The following is a 15,403-nucleotide window of genomic DNA, read 5'->3' on the forward strand; positions in this document are numbered from 1 at the left end:
GCTTATGCTCATTTCTCTTTTCAAGACTTGGATCTGGCCAAAAAAATATGGGCAGTATAGAGGGCAAACAATCAGTAGAGCCCGTGGGATAAAAAAATTGATATTTCATGGTACTAGGTAGACTCATTAGTGCCCGACTACAAAAGGACAAACTAAACAACTAGTCCACAGTTCATCGTAGAAACATCCACTTTAAGGCCAAAGCAACTCATAGTCACAAGCAACAAAGTCATAAAGCTGTAAACTGCAGGGGAAAATGTCCGGCTCTTCATTGTCCAGTACAGCTTTACAAATCACTGTAGAATCCTATTGTATATCAATTGGAATCTGAGTGATGCAGTTTACTCCTCAGCACAATGAAACACTATATAAAGAGGAACTACAAGAAATGCCAAGTGCAAATAACAAGGGATACTCTACAAGTAGTTAATGTTCAAGCTGGAAAATTTCACCTGGTTTAATAAACTATGGACACTTCAACAAGGACATCACATAGTCCCATTCACTTGGATATGGAACGGTGGCCCACGACAAAATATGGACTCATCGCATGAATTAGCTCTTGCTCTGGCTCGGAGCATTTCATTAGCATCATCAATCACAGCAGCAGCTAATAGTGTGTACTCACCTGGAACCAGGAAATACAAGGAGAACGAATGTCTATATTCCTTCAGTGGAGGTACCTCCATGGTGACACCACTCAGAACACCTAAAAAGGAAAGGTCAATACACATATCAGATGAAGAGTAAGATAAGTCTTCAATTACACAGCATGTGTATAGTTGCTCCCTTAATTTTGTACAGTGAAGGCAGCATTCATCAGCCAAAAAACAAGACAGATAATGAAACCTTTCCTCATTGATGGGACTAATCCAAAATAATTGTGGAAAGTTAAATAGCACTATAACAACAACAACATAATACCCAGTGTAATCCCACAAGTGGGGACTAGGAAGGGTAGGATATACGGAGACCTTACACCTACCTTTATGGGGTAGAGAGGCCGTGTCCGATTGACCCTCGGAAATCACACTCTACTTGCAATAAAAACTCATAACCAAGTACTCGGCAAATGTTGAAATGATACACATGCACATACAAAATTACAGTGGTATTTCAACTTAAAAAGAACATGGAGACGGAGACAAGTAATGTTTTACAATATTACCTGCCCATAGCACTGTCGCTTTATCGCCCTCGACGCAGTTCTCCCCAGCTATATCTCTGCATGTGATGCTAAGACTGACTTTAATCATTTCCTTGGTATTATTGCGTACCAGCACTTCTATTGGTGTCATGTCATGAGCTCTTACTGAACCTTTACATGCACCCTGAATATCAGATTTTTCATCCAATTTAAGTTCAGCAAAATCTTGTAAAGTATTATTGCCACACCTAAACCCAAAGGTCAGTGGATCTGGTAGTAATACATCCATCATGGATGATTGAAGTGCAGCCTGTATTGCGTCTTTTATGTTTAGTTCTCCTGAATTGTTTCGGCCGGATTGCCATCTGACTTTGATTTTAGAAATTAAGTTTTTGATGGAAGCATTAAGTTCCGCTTTGCTGCTTTTCTCCGAGAAGCTCGATCTTCTACTAGTGGTCCCATTCATTTGGGACTCCTTAACCAGGAAAGAACCATCAAGAACAGGTAACTTAAAATGTTCTAATGGTATTAGCACCCTGGCAGTGTAATCTCTGTCGATCCTAGTTTTAGGATAATCATACTCAGGATTCTCCTCATTGTTAGAATCCTCCATATTGACGGACACACCAATCTCAAAGACAACATCAGTCGGATTGGATAACTCAAGCTCAAGGAAACGCAGGCCCCAACTTCCTCTGTAAGGATCAATTTTCATGAACCTATCAGTACGAGGGGATCCTTCAGCAGAACTGGTTTCCACTTGAACTTTTGAATGATTCTCCCCAACGTGAGCAGGGATCTCCATTGATAACAAACGAGCCTTCACAAGAGATAAGCCCTGCAAAACACATATGTTAAGGGGAACGACCAAGCGCCTACCAGGAGGAGCAGATCCATTTGTTGATGTATCTCCAGAATAAGCAAGTGGACCTAATAAGAGAAGTGGATCAGTCAATATAGAAGAAATTTTATGCAACCTAACCCCAAATCCCAGTTAGAAAATCTAGAAATTCAGGATGAGTTAATGGACAACAAGAGTAGCAGATCATAAGGCAATACAAATAGATTTACATGATATCCAACTGAATACCAATTAGAGAATCCAAAAGTAGAAAATCATAACTAAATATTGACAGATAGATTTACATGATATCCATGATTGTTAGAAAATCAGATAGCAATAGGAGCACTCATGATTGTTGGGAAAGCAACACAAAAAGGAGGGGCTCTCAGAGAGTGCAGGGACTTCCCCCGCTTGTTGCGCTGACATATGTTCAAATCGTAAAACCAGGACGCAGCATCTAAGTTCAAAGTGCTTTGTTTTCCTAGTCTATCACATAACTTGCAACAATCAGAAGTTGAATGCTCACCTGCATAGTGGATCAGCAGCACAGGACTGCATCCATCCTTGACTTGCCTCCCAGTGCTTCCAGATACGTTCTTACTAGGAGCAGTATCCAGATCCGAAAATCCGAGCTGCCAAGCCTTTAAGGTAACAGGTATTCTCACTTCAGCACCGGGTTTCAAAGGAAGGGAAGACTTCAAGGTTTCATAAGCAATTGACTGGATTGAGTCTTGATTTTTCCCAGATAATGAGATGTGGGCTTGCTCTATTGGAACTGTGCCTGCATTGGCCACACTTATCTGTACTTCACGAATTTCTCCTTCATATAAAATTATAGCACCATCACTACCCACAACACGTGATATAAGCAATGGCAACGGGGAGACCACTGAAATATTTGGAACCGTAACATTTTTCAACTTTGGTGACCCACAACAGCGGAAAGGGTCAGACAGCACAAGTCCTTGAGCTGCTCCCACAAGAAGATTATCCACATCCTTAAAATAATGTTCAGTGATAACACCAAAACAGTGAACAATGCATCCTGGAATTTTTAAGGAACCTACTTCAGTAGGAATTCCAGATAATGCAATCACCTTGGAAGAATTAGGAGGCAGACTAACACTGATGGGAAAAGCATCAAAATTCCCAGAATTAACAGATAAATATATACTATCCACCTTCAAATCAAAACCACAAGGATTTGCCAACTCCACAAACACTTGTACTGCTTCACCTACAACCCAAATCAGCTCCTGCTTACTGCTTTGACTTGGCTCCCCTTTGCTGAAAGGTGTATAAATAAAAGGTCCTGAAGGAGCAGCCCCTGCCCACCAATCATCTCTCCCATGATTACGTTTTACTATGTTCTGTTGGGAGGAATGAAGTGGAAAAGAATGCAACCTGGGAACATATATGTTGAGGAAAGGAAAATTAGGCTTTTGTGAAAAAAAAAATGCTCTGTTAATAAGGTCAACAATTGCAGACACCATAAAACCCAAAACAGTATCAGTATTTGGAAAGAAATAAAGTCAGAAACTGCAGAGACCATAAAATCCAGAGTATTAGTATGCGGAAAGATCACTCTGAAACTGCAAATTATTAATTGTAAAATCTGAAGATACTATAAAGATTGAATCAGATTAAATTTACTGCTTTCTGAGGAGACTAGTGAAAAAACTTCCAATCAATTGTTTGCAAGTTTACCGTGATTAATAATAGTAGGTTGAGATACGGAATACATCAAAGGAATAGTTCTTATGATAAAAAGGTTATACTTACTGGAATTAGAATGCTTCTGATTTTTAATGAGCTTATCAGTAAGGGAAGTCCGGTGCACTAAGCTCCAGCTATGCGCGAAGTCCGGGGAAAGGGCCGGACCACAAGGCTCTATTGTACGCAGCCTTACCTTGCATTTCTGCAAGAGGCTGTTTCCACGGCTTGAACCCATGACCTCCAGGTCACATGGCAGCAACTTTACCAGTTACGCCAAGGCTCCCCTTCTAATTATATGCTGAAGATATGGACAATACACGTTTTAGCCTTAAAACGGGCAATTTAAGCATCTTTCAAGCCTGATCTAGTTAGCAGCGTGTAATACAATAAACCCTGAAGTAACACCAGCACTACCAACGTACTTTTTATTTAGCAAAATGAAGGTTGCATTAATGATAAGAGATCTCTGGGGAAACCGCTAAAAAAAATTTAACATGTGGGAGGATCCGAACGCATTCTGTTTTCATTTCCCCCATATGGAGCACTGAGTTACTTAAGTTACGGTCTTCAGCACCCAACTTAGAACATCTAACTCCAAATTTTATGTACATATGCATGGATGCTTGGATTAGAAACTGAAAAGAATGAAGAGTGGAGGGCATGAAAGACAACTACCATATCAGTACATCTTTCTGAATTGATAAGCTCGGTTCATTTACTACCTATTCCTCCTGTGATCATCTCATACACAATAAAAGAAGGTATAGCGCTGCAAGAGAAGAACAGAACACTTCTAGTATCTAGTGAGTGCCATCATAAGCGACCCACAAACAGAATAACAAAAGGAATTGAGATATCCAGGATATCCAAAGATCCATGTAGAAGACTATCAAAAGATCCATGTAGACTATCAAAAGATATCCTTGATAGAAATACCATTCCTTTCATCCTTTTCTTCATCAGATATAATAAAATGGCCACAAATGACAAACCTAAGTCTGACACTACCAAGATAAAGCTAGACATAACCTTTGGAATTTCTTCACCAAAAAGCCATCCTTGACTTAAACCTAAAATAACAACTCAGATGATATTTCAGCTCCTATTATTCTATTGATACATCTCATCTCAGTTCCTCGTCTCCACTTATAGTCACCAGGAGTAGGAAAATAGCTACTACAGATCATTAGGTTAGCAACTCTGTCCTGATAGTCTGCCTTCCAAGCTTCCCCTCACTCAATTTGGGCACAGGAATAGTCACCACTGGCATACAACTTAAATCTTTCATCAACTGCTAATGGTCTAGCACATACACAAGTCAGTGAAACAATTTCATTTGACAATTCAAATCTTTTTATCTCAAGTCACACTGAAACGGTATCGTCTTTACAGAAGGTATAGCATTAATCATACACAAAAATTAATCCAGATATCTATACAAAAAGGAACTTTTTTTTAATAATCGTTTTGTTTTTTGAAACTTTTTCTTGACACCAAAAATACAAATGAATCAAAAAAACTTCTTTGACAAGTTAGTGCCATGACTTAAAAGAAAACGATATAAGAAACACTTCTTTTGCAGCATCATATTACACCAAACACAGGTAAATGCAGAATGCTTTAAAAAATTAGACACCGCCAATGACATATTGTACAAGGACCCCAAGATTCCCCACCTGGTATAGGACAACCTGTCCCCAAGAATGCCAATAATACCACAACTTTTCAGTCCCAGTGAAATAAATAGAGAATAAGCTTTTACGACGTGCCATCTTACATCTATGAAATATGAAGTGCAAAACAAGGTGATTTACAATGTTTTCGGTGTACAGAACACTCTATTTCCTACTTGGAAGCTTGGGTATTCTGGAACCACACAGTTCAATGTACCAACTGGCAAATGGGGTGTCAAAGAATATGATACCAGCTTCCTGTATCCCTACCTCTATAAATGAGGGGAAGAAGATTTACCAGCTTTGAGGGAGGATGAGAAAAACAGATGAGCTGAAATATTTTCTTAATTATGAAGAGACAGACTACTCTATAATAGCAAATATCAGAATCCCCATCACATCAGAAGCTTTACTATATTTCACAAGCAATACCTTATAAAAGGTAGGGCAGGATCAGCACAGCGAGTTCCTGAGGGAAGCCTCTCTGATGCGTTTGAAAGTGCACCTGCAAGACCATTTTGCCCAGCAGGTGTAATAAGAGGATAATAGGACCTAAGAAGACGTGCCGCTGCACTCCATGCAGTAAGAGGATCTCCACCACGAACAGCTGACAGAAGTATTTCCCTTAGCACAACCATTTGAATACTACTCCATTGAGATTCAAATAGTGAGACTATCCAATTGTGATGCGCTTTTCCACCATCAGCATGATTTTGTCCACTTTCCTTCATATATAATGAAGAAAGATAGAAAACAAACGTTAACTCTTTAACAGACATCAGGGTAAGTTAAGAGAAACCATGATAAAAACGCCTCATGACACATTCACTTGGCATGTATTTTGACTCCAAAATAATCAAAAATGTGCAGAGACAAAATGTGCTTAAAAAACCATAGATCCGACGTATATGACTGACAGCCAAGATGAATCCTCATACAGATTCTAGCTTTCACTATATATCATATCAAGACTGATGATGATAGTTCCATCTATTGCTCCAAACTTGAAGCACTGAACTGCAGATTCCCACAGTATGAAATCCACATATATTCCTTTTTTTTGAGACACATATATTCCTCTGAAACTGCCTCTTCCTATCTTGATATGCATTTTCTAGAAATTTTATGACGGTATGAAATCTCCATTGTGTTATGGATCCAAGTCGTGCTACACACCATAGGAGGTACACCAATTCCAGTAGACAGAACTTAGTGCCCTTCCCTATAAATACAAAATTAAACACTCTCTATCCTGAATGTTTGGGCATTTCAAATTTTTACTTTTTGAGGAAATATTAATCTATCAAGTAGAAAGTTGCTTTACATTACATCTCCTCTCAAGGATCACGTCAGCAACACTATTAAACCAAAATCCCTCTATAAACAATTTTGTGAGAATTTCTGTGAATGTTCAATTTCTCATTACCCATATACTTTGGCACAACATAACCCAATGCTAGTAAATTAAAACATGATATCCTTTTTGCCATATATTCAACAACTTCCCTTTGCTTTTTCTTTGTATTCGGCTGGAAACCTCCTACTGATGAATAAAATAAATCAGTTGTTTTCTCAATCCTTCACCAAAATTATTGTGTAACTGCAAGTGGAGACGGATCTATGCTAAGTCTTCAATTGTCACGCCTAAAGATTCGAAATGCATGTTTCATAAGCCTGAGGAGACAGTTTATTAGAAAAGTTATGAAGACTTTGTATGACCAATTATATCTGATGAATATGTGAACAAAAACAGCTCCAAGACTATACAGTAGAAAGATTTTTGCTTGTTTAAAAGTTAGTACTACGTGTTTGTCTCCTTCCCCATAGAACCCGAAGGAACAGGGCTGTAGGATGCAACTCAAAGCGAAGCCCTGCATGTAATCTATTTGCTTGCATCATGAAGAACAATATGGATTTTTAAGTCACCTGATAAAGAGCATGGTCAGTGGAGGCTCTACTTTGAACACGATAAGCTTGTGTGGTCATTGCAAGTACTTGCATTGAACTGATAGCGGCCAATCGATTTTCTTGTTGCAAGTATAGCTGAGCCACCTGCCTTGAGAAAAAAGCAGCCTTTCGGTGATAGCCAAGAGTCCCAAAGAGGCGAGCTATTTCAATGTATAATATCAATCTGTCACTAGCATCAATCAAAGATTTTGCTCCATCAGCAGCTGTAGTCAACAAATCAACCACTTCCTTGGCCAGCTCCTTCCTGCCAAACCAATAAGAACAAAAACAAGGAAAGTAAAATTCAAAAACTGTTCAGGAAGATCTAGATGACAGAAGTGACCCTTTTTCGAAGTAATATTACACCACGATCTTCCAGATTTCTCCAAAAAGTTTGAAGTGATCTGGAAACAAGATCCCCATTTTGAAAAAGCGAGGTATTATTGGCTTATATTGGATGAACTACAGCAGATACGCAAAACATTTACTCAAGGCATTCTTGAAGAGATGAAGCTACTTGTATGTTGCAGGTTTAGATACTAATATTTCTTTTTATTTTTTGTTTTTACCATTGATTGAATTTTTTCAATAAAGACAATTGTTTTCAATTCAGATACATCATCAGTTTTATTACTTCTCATTTTCTACAAAAACTAAGCCCATAACTGTTGCGGAACATCTTTGTGCGGCCTAAACGTGATAAGTAGCCTAGATTAACCACATAAGAAAGCAGCTAGAGGGAAACTAAATATACTGTTTGCTAAATGTGGAAATCTGTTAGTTTATTTCTTTTTCAGTTTCCATCAACCTTCTCCTCTTCAGCCCACTCCAGCTAGTTTTTGGAGGGGTGTGGATGTAGCTGTAGCCAGTAAATCATAAGCACAACATCTTACCTCTATGTTTAATTAAATCCCACCAACTTATTCAGCTCATGACCAACTATATACAGTGCAAGAATCCAGGTGAACTAATGATAAGAATTGCAATAAAGCTAGCAAGTGACCCCAGTTACGGCATTCTGACTTGAGTGAAGTTCACTGATATCTGACCAATTTCACATCTCCTATGACAAGTACTGAAAGAGCTACTTATGATTGTTCAAACACAAACATGTTCTTTTTTGTGTGGCAACTTCAAGTTTGTGTTATATCTCTCAATTTATTTCAAAATTACAAAAAGGGCATCATTCAGAAGTCAAACCTCAACTCACATATCGTTCCCAAAAGGATCTCAATTAACATAGAAGAACATCAGAAAGACAAGTAACATATAGAACACAGCAGGTTTACAGGGCAGCTACATTTCATTATTAAACTGGATTTTATCAGGAAAGGAACACAACTAAACCAATATTCAAAAAGATCATTCCAGAATTATATTTGATCTTTACCAAGAGTACCTGCAGAGGTATCGTGCTAATTTGAGAGTAGCCTCAAGCTCGAAACTTAGAGGAGAAACTCTGCACCAAAAACAATATTAACAATTATATATGCTGAAATAGAAAATAATCAGAGATTTTGATTAAGCAATACCATACATGCCGCTAGTTGAAAGGGAAATCATCTAGTTTATACCACAAAGAAGATATGAGGAATTAAATCCATTTTGAACCCCTATTAAAATGAGGATGATCTCAGTCAACAGTCCACAACTGAGCCATATGGAGAAAAGGCTTACCAATGGCTCTTTGTTGTATATAAACAATTTAAACGGTTAAACAGTTTGGGCATAGGATAATGATCCATATCACTAGTCTTATGTCATGTTAACTGTTAGCTTTTTTTGACAAAAAGGCTCTCAATTCAAGCTTTTCTTTGATATGGAAAGGTGACACATCCCTCACAACCTCTGGACAATGCTTGTAATTTGGCCCACAGCAACATAGTTTTCCTCACATATTCGGTCATGAAAGCTTATCTTAGTCAGCCTCCAACTATTGGTTCATCTACCAATATGTCAAAGTTCTTCAACATGCAAATGTAGGATAAGTTCAACAGGAACTTGCCCTGCATCATGGAGTTCTAAACTTCCTGAACAAGTGACTAAGTTGTTCTATGATGCTCAACAACTTCTACAGATTTAATCTGCTAAACTGCCAAAAAACGGCTTGGGAACTAAGGCACTTTGAAACTAAATTAAAAACTTTGAATAACTGCACCACCAAAATTAAGCAACTTAGTCTTTTTACTTTACTCTCATAGGACTTGCAGATTCCTAACAAAATGATTAAGACATAACTATTATCAAGGAATTCTGTGACACTGCTAAAATTAAGATGAAAATGTAATTTGAAGTCCATTTATATTTCCCTCTCAAACTCTTGTGCACAAATCAGAAAGAAAGGGTAAGTAAATACAAATTATATATCCAATGATTATAAAAAAAGGCATGATACATATGTTGATGTAACTACATCTACCGTAAAGCTAGAAGACAGCCATATACCTTTGAGCATTGTCTTGAATAAATGACTTTCTGTAATGCAAAATGACACTATTGTAACGGTATTTGACCTCATCATCTAGAACTTGATCCCTCTGACCCATTTGATCTATCTAATCATCAAAATAATAACAAATGAGATTCAAGTAAGGAAATAAAACTAAAAACTTGTCACTAGAAGAATGAATAAGAATGTAAAACAAAAGAGCAATAAGAATTTTTTGATAAGGAAAAAGAACTAAGAATTAAGAAGATTATAAGCAACTTATGAAGTCCAATGCACTTGAGCAGAAGACAAATATGGTACCTTTCTTTTTTAACCCCTTGAAAAACAAAAGATGCATGTTCTTACATGAATGCAAACTCAAACAGGTACCTGAGTTTAAAAATAGCAAGCAAAACTGGTGGAGTGCATTGATTTAATAAATTATACTCCATACCAGAAAAATTGAACTCATAAAGTTCTAAAAGAATTCCCTCTCCCCGCCCCAAAAAGAAGGAAAAAGGAACAAGAAAGAACAGAAAACTGGGGATTTGTTCTGGCAGATGTTTAGCTGATAAACAGCATTCCCAGCCAGTAGACAAGCTCGTGTGAATAAAATAAAGGGTTTCCAACTCCTACCATTATAAACAAAATGGTTTTGATATGATGTGTACGCACGTGTATAGGTGTCAAATATGGTTTCCAACTCCTACTAAAATTAAAAAACATATGGTTTCCAAATCCAAAATGTACAGCTTATATTAGATGATTGTCAAGCAATGACTTCTCATGGATAATGAATTAAATTTCTAATAAGATGCACGGGCATCACTGAGACGTTCATACTCACCAACAGTGCACAAACACTGCCTTCCATTGCCCCAGCAAACCAAAAGAAGTCTCCAGTCAATCTAGCAAGTTCCATTGAAGTTGTATAATGGGCATTAGCATCAACAGGTGACCCTGCCAAAAGACAGTAATCCCCAATAGTTTTTTGTGCACGACCCAGCCTTCGTTTTTTAGCCTTGATGACCTATAAGGTTCTCCAATGCAATCAAGAAGTTAATAATTTAACTCGTAATGAAAGCCTACCACATCTAGAACTAAACAAGATAAGTATAGAAATAAATCCTTAAAACACCTAAAATATGAACCTCCTCTGAGCTAAGACTGGCTTGAGAATCTAAAGGTGTCTTCAGAATAGTCCCACCGGACTCCGCTTGAAGAACTGATTTCTCAAATTCCATCAACAACGAGGCAGCAATATCTTGCATCATAGTTTGCAAGTGGAATTCTTGGGTTTGACGATCAGCAGGGGGAAACAAAATTAAGTTGCTTCCTTTAAAGCTTTCATCCTCTAGCTGCACCATAAAAAAATGGATTTTAGGCATGTCATGCATGCATGAAAGAGCAAACTTGAAAACAAGGACACTCCAACAGTCGGGAGCTTTTGATCACGAAGTCTACAGTACGCAAACTGATTATCCATCAAGAATGCATCCAGAGAAGTATCAGATAGTATTGCATTTAATTATTCAAAAAGAAACCGATGAAAGATGCTAATCAAAGTCTGCTGCTTCACCTGGACAGCTCTTAAGGAAGCAGCCTTAACTCAGGACAACCTATGCAAAAGGAAAATCTCACTAGTCAACAGATGCTATCTATGCCACCAAAGCTTAGAAAGTGTCAATAACCTACTTCTTCACTGCCCTGTTACCTCTGATATCTGGAATTTCTTCCTATCAATTTTTAGATTATCTTGGAACCTTCCTCAGACCATTAAGGAAGCTTACACTAGCTGGATTTTTTGAAGAGTTGACAAAACCATCAAGAAGGTCTGGGAAATGATTCCAGCAGTAATCTTTTGGGTTGTGTGGAATGAAAGAAACCGCAGGTGTTTTGATGGGATATCAACTTCAACACATTCGCTGAAGGCTAAATGCTTAGTTTTTTTGTTTAGCTGGAATTTTCTTACTCCTGTTAATAGCATTGACAGTTTTTTGGACTTTGTTAGCTCCATGGTATTAGTATAGCTTTAATGTAATGGAGACTAGCATGTTTTTGCTTCAAAGGCCGGAAGGCTTTTGCTTGTGTAATATGGCACCCTCCAGTTGCCCTATATCAATGACAACATCTTACTTCATCAAAAAAGAAACCGATGAAAGAATTACGTTATATGTGGCTTTCAGAGACCTCCTTCAAAAGAGTTCTCTCTCTCTCTCTATCCGCCAGGAATCTTCAGTTTTGTCAGTTATTTGTGTGTTGAGTCTGGATAAGTGTGAGACTTAAAGCACATCTCCTTAAATTATCTTTAAAAAACATATTACTGTGTATCCGAATAAAATAGGCCTGAACAGAGGGGCAAGTACATGGAGGGTACATATCGGTTACCCAATTAGTTTGGGACAGTGGAGCAATTGAAAGATTGATTGATTTGTAGAATAATAGAGTCTTGTCATATAGTATGCACTGATGTAACTTCTATTTCTTTTTTCTTTCTTCTTTTTCTCTTTTAGGTACAAAGAAGACAACACTGAAGTATCTGTACTTTCTGCACAAAGGAGTAGATGGCTTATGATCCTCAAAGCCCTAAAGCATATTTAATTACTTTCAGTTCGATCAATTTTCTGTAAGTAAATTTCACATTATATATATATATATATATATATATATATATATATATATATATATATATATATATATATATATATATATCACAAACTTCAAATATTGCGGAAATACATATGTCCAATATCAATCAATCAGTCAGCTATGCCTCAATCCCAAAGAAGTTGGATTCAACTAAGTTGGAGTTGATTACATGAATCTCCGTATGACTTTTTATTTTTTTGAATTGACTATATCCATTCCCTCTATTCAGGTCCAATCTCTATCAGTAATAAAACATTTCCGACTATCAATTATACAACAAAGAACACAAACAGAATTCGAACCTAAGAATAGCCCGGCAAAATAAAAGCAGCACCAAACAACTGAGTGGATACAAAGAATTCATATAACTGACCACAATTAATTTAGACTTGAGCCATAATTAATTAATTGACTGAAAAGCAGCTATAACAATTCTAAATTCAGTATTCCCAAAACCTTAATTCTACAAGTGGATTTCATCATTATAACGAATTTCCAAGACAGCACAACACTAATTTCCAATCTCTACCAAAATTATATCATTCCCAGCCAGATTCCAGGTATTTTTCTTTTCTTCAGATTACTTTTAGATACATATAAATTTATTTTGTTGTAAGCTGCTTATATGCTAGATCCTACTCTGATACCATGTAATGTATTTGACATACTTCCCTTTTTAGTCTATCCCGAAAAGAATGTCACTTTTCTATATTTAGAAACAATTTAACTCCGTGCGTAGTCAAATTTCAAAAGTCTTTCCTTACTTTCTTAAACTCCGTGCCAAGTCAAATGGTTCCACATAAATTAGGACGGAGGAAATATCAAATACTCCCTCCGTTTCAATTATTTGTCTAGTTTTTACTTGGCACACAGTTTAAGAAAGTAAAAAAAAAGACTTTGTAATCTTGTGGTCTTAAGCTAAAGATATATAGAAACTACCAAAATGTCCTTTAATCTTGTGGTTGCAAAACATGTCACGTGGAAAGTTGGAACTAAAGAGTTGCCAAAAAAGTAAAGAGGCATTCTTTTTCAAACGGACTAAAAAGGAAAGTAAGACAAACAAATTGGAACTGAAGGAGCATCAAACAATTCCAACAATCAAAGAAGACAAACAGAACTACTCCAACCTGAGAATCACCGGGGCAAAAAGCAAAGCAATGCTGAACAACTGAAGAAGAGTAACTCTTCCAAGCGGTAACAAAGTGATAGCCCAGCACGCATTTCCAATCTCTACTAATATCAAATCATTCCCAGCCAGATTACAAATTTCTTTTCTTTTCTTCAAATTATTTTAGATACATATAAATTTATTTTGTTATAAGCTGCTTATATGCTAGATCCTACTCTGTTACCATGTAAGGTATGTGACATACTCTCCTTTTTAGTCTGTCCGGAAAAGAATGTCACTTTTCTATATTTAGAAACAAATTAACTTTATGATATGATTTAAAGTCACACAAATATCTAAGTCTCATTTTGGACTACAAATTTCAAAAGTCTTTCCTTTCTTTCTTAAACTTCGTGCCAAGTCAAATGGTGCCACATATATTGGGACGGAGGGAATATCAAATACTCCCTCCGTTTCAATTTGTTTGTCTAGTTTTGACTTGGCACGCAGTTTAAGAAAGTAATTAAAAAAAAACAACTTTGTAATCTTGTTGTCTTAAACTAAATACACGTAAGAACTACCAAAATGTCCTTTGATCTTGTGGTCTTAAACATGTCATGTGAAATGTTGGAATTAAAAAGTTAGCAAAAAAATCATATTTATATGTGGTAGCTAATGCCTTTTTTTTTCCCAGCACGCATTATCATGGCTTTTTCGCTCTCATTATCTTCATTTTCATACTGCTTTGATTTGCTTGTCTTTATCTAACCTTTTTGTCAAGCTTTCTCTTGAGCCGATAAAGGTAAGGTCTGCGTACACTTTACCCTCCCCAGACCCACATTGTGGGATTTCACTGGGTATGTTGTTGTTGTTTCTTTTTTAAACGGACTAAAAAGGAAAGTAACACAAACAAATCGAAACGGAGTAAGTATTATCAAATATGAAACAATTCCTACAAAATCAAAGAAGAATTAGAACCTGAGAATCACCGGGGCAAAAAGCGAAGCAACGTTGAACGACAGAAGAAGAGTAACTCTTACAAGCAGTTACAAACTGATCCATAACAGAATGCAGATCAGGTGAAGAAGGACAATGACAAATCCCTATAACAGCAAAAATCTTCCGATTCGATTGGAAATCTTCCCAAGGACTAGCTGGTGAACCACCGACCATGTATTTAAACCGGAGGGAACCGGAATCCCAAGGTTGATGAGCAAATGGTGATTTTTGATGTTCAGTGTAGAATGAACTGATGGAAGATAATGATACTGTGTAGTGACGGATTAACATAGAAGTGTAGTCGCGGAATAAAGGGATGGGTATAGATCCGATTGGTAGAATTGCGATTCGGATCATACTGCTTGTCTCTATGCTCACGTCGGGTTCCATTTCGGATCCTGCCGGAAAATTATCGCCGGAGATTGGTGACGGGAGTGGAGATTGGTTGCTCCGGCGAAGCGGTTTGTAGATCAGATAGGACGGGTTTTTTTTTTTTTTTTGCCGGTTCGGAGCATAGAATGGTTTGTTTGATGAGTTACAACTTGAAATCTAGCAGCGAGGATCTTTAACACCTTGTTTGGATGGTTGTTACTATTGTTTCATAATGTTCATTATGTTATTATACTGTATTATATTATTTTGATGAATATAATATTTTAATAGATTGTATTGTTCTTCGTCATTAGAGAATGCACACATCAATAATTTGTACGATAAACTTAGAAGAAAAGTAGGATATGAGGTAGAATTATAGAAAGGTAGGTCAAAAGAATAAAATTATTAGATAATAATTGAAGACAAAATGAGAAGAAAAAATAAGGTAACAATGCAATCACACAAAATCGTCCTTCCATAAAATGAGACTTTTCACTATTAGGTGATGATGGACTTA

At 37.0% G+C, this 15,403-nt stretch overlaps 1 protein-coding gene across 4 annotated transcripts; it reads right to left on the reverse strand.

The window, feature by feature from the left end:
- Nucleotides 1-226: 226 nt before the first annotated feature.
- LOC132052021 (trafficking protein particle complex II-specific subunit 120 homolog) lies at nucleotides 227-15,065 on the reverse strand. 4 transcript variants are annotated; one of them, XM_059443350.1, is made up of 10 exons: nucleotides 14,491-15,065; nucleotides 10,907-11,113; nucleotides 10,603-10,785; nucleotides 9,773-9,882; nucleotides 8,718-8,786; nucleotides 7,307-7,592; nucleotides 5,813-6,108; nucleotides 2,518-3,395; nucleotides 1,169-2,077; nucleotides 227-709 (listed from the first exon to the last, which is right to left on the reverse strand). In XM_059443350.1, exons 1-10 carry the CDS (start codon nucleotides 14,899-14,901, stop codon nucleotides 489-491), a joined length of 3,570 nt encoding a protein of 1,189 aa, XP_059299333.1. In that variant the 5' UTR covers nucleotides 14,902-15,065; the 3' UTR covers nucleotides 227-488. The 4 variants fall into 4 exon arrangements, with proteins under 4 accessions (XP_059299333.1, XP_059299334.1, XP_059299335.1 ...); XM_059443351.1 differs by having other exon boundaries at nucleotides 5,813-6,105; nucleotides 14,491-15,064; XM_059443352.1 differs by having other exon boundaries at nucleotides 8,727-8,786; nucleotides 14,491-15,063.
- Between the last annotated feature and the right edge of the window lie 338 nt (nucleotides 15,066-15,403).

The sequence above is a fragment of the Lycium ferocissimum genome, chromosome 4 (assembly GCF_029784015.1).
Source record: "Lycium ferocissimum isolate CSIRO_LF1 chromosome 4, AGI_CSIRO_Lferr_CH_V1, whole genome shotgun sequence".
Lineage (NCBI taxonomy): Eukaryota > Viridiplantae > Streptophyta > Magnoliopsida > Solanales > Solanaceae > Lycium > Lycium ferocissimum.

Coding starts and splice junctions, on each gene's coding strand:
- LOC132052021 (XM_059443350.1), bottom strand. CDS start 14,901: ATGGAACCCGACGTGAGCATAGAGACAAGCAGTATGATCCGAATCGCA. Junction 11,114..14,490: donor TTTGCCCCGGTGATTCTCAG/GTTCTAATTCTT, acceptor TTTATGGTGCAG/CTAGAGGATGAAAGCTTTAA. Junction 710..1,168: donor AGCGACAGTGCTATGGGCAG/GTAATATTGTAA, acceptor TTTCCTTTTTAG/GTGTTCTGAGTGGTGTCACC.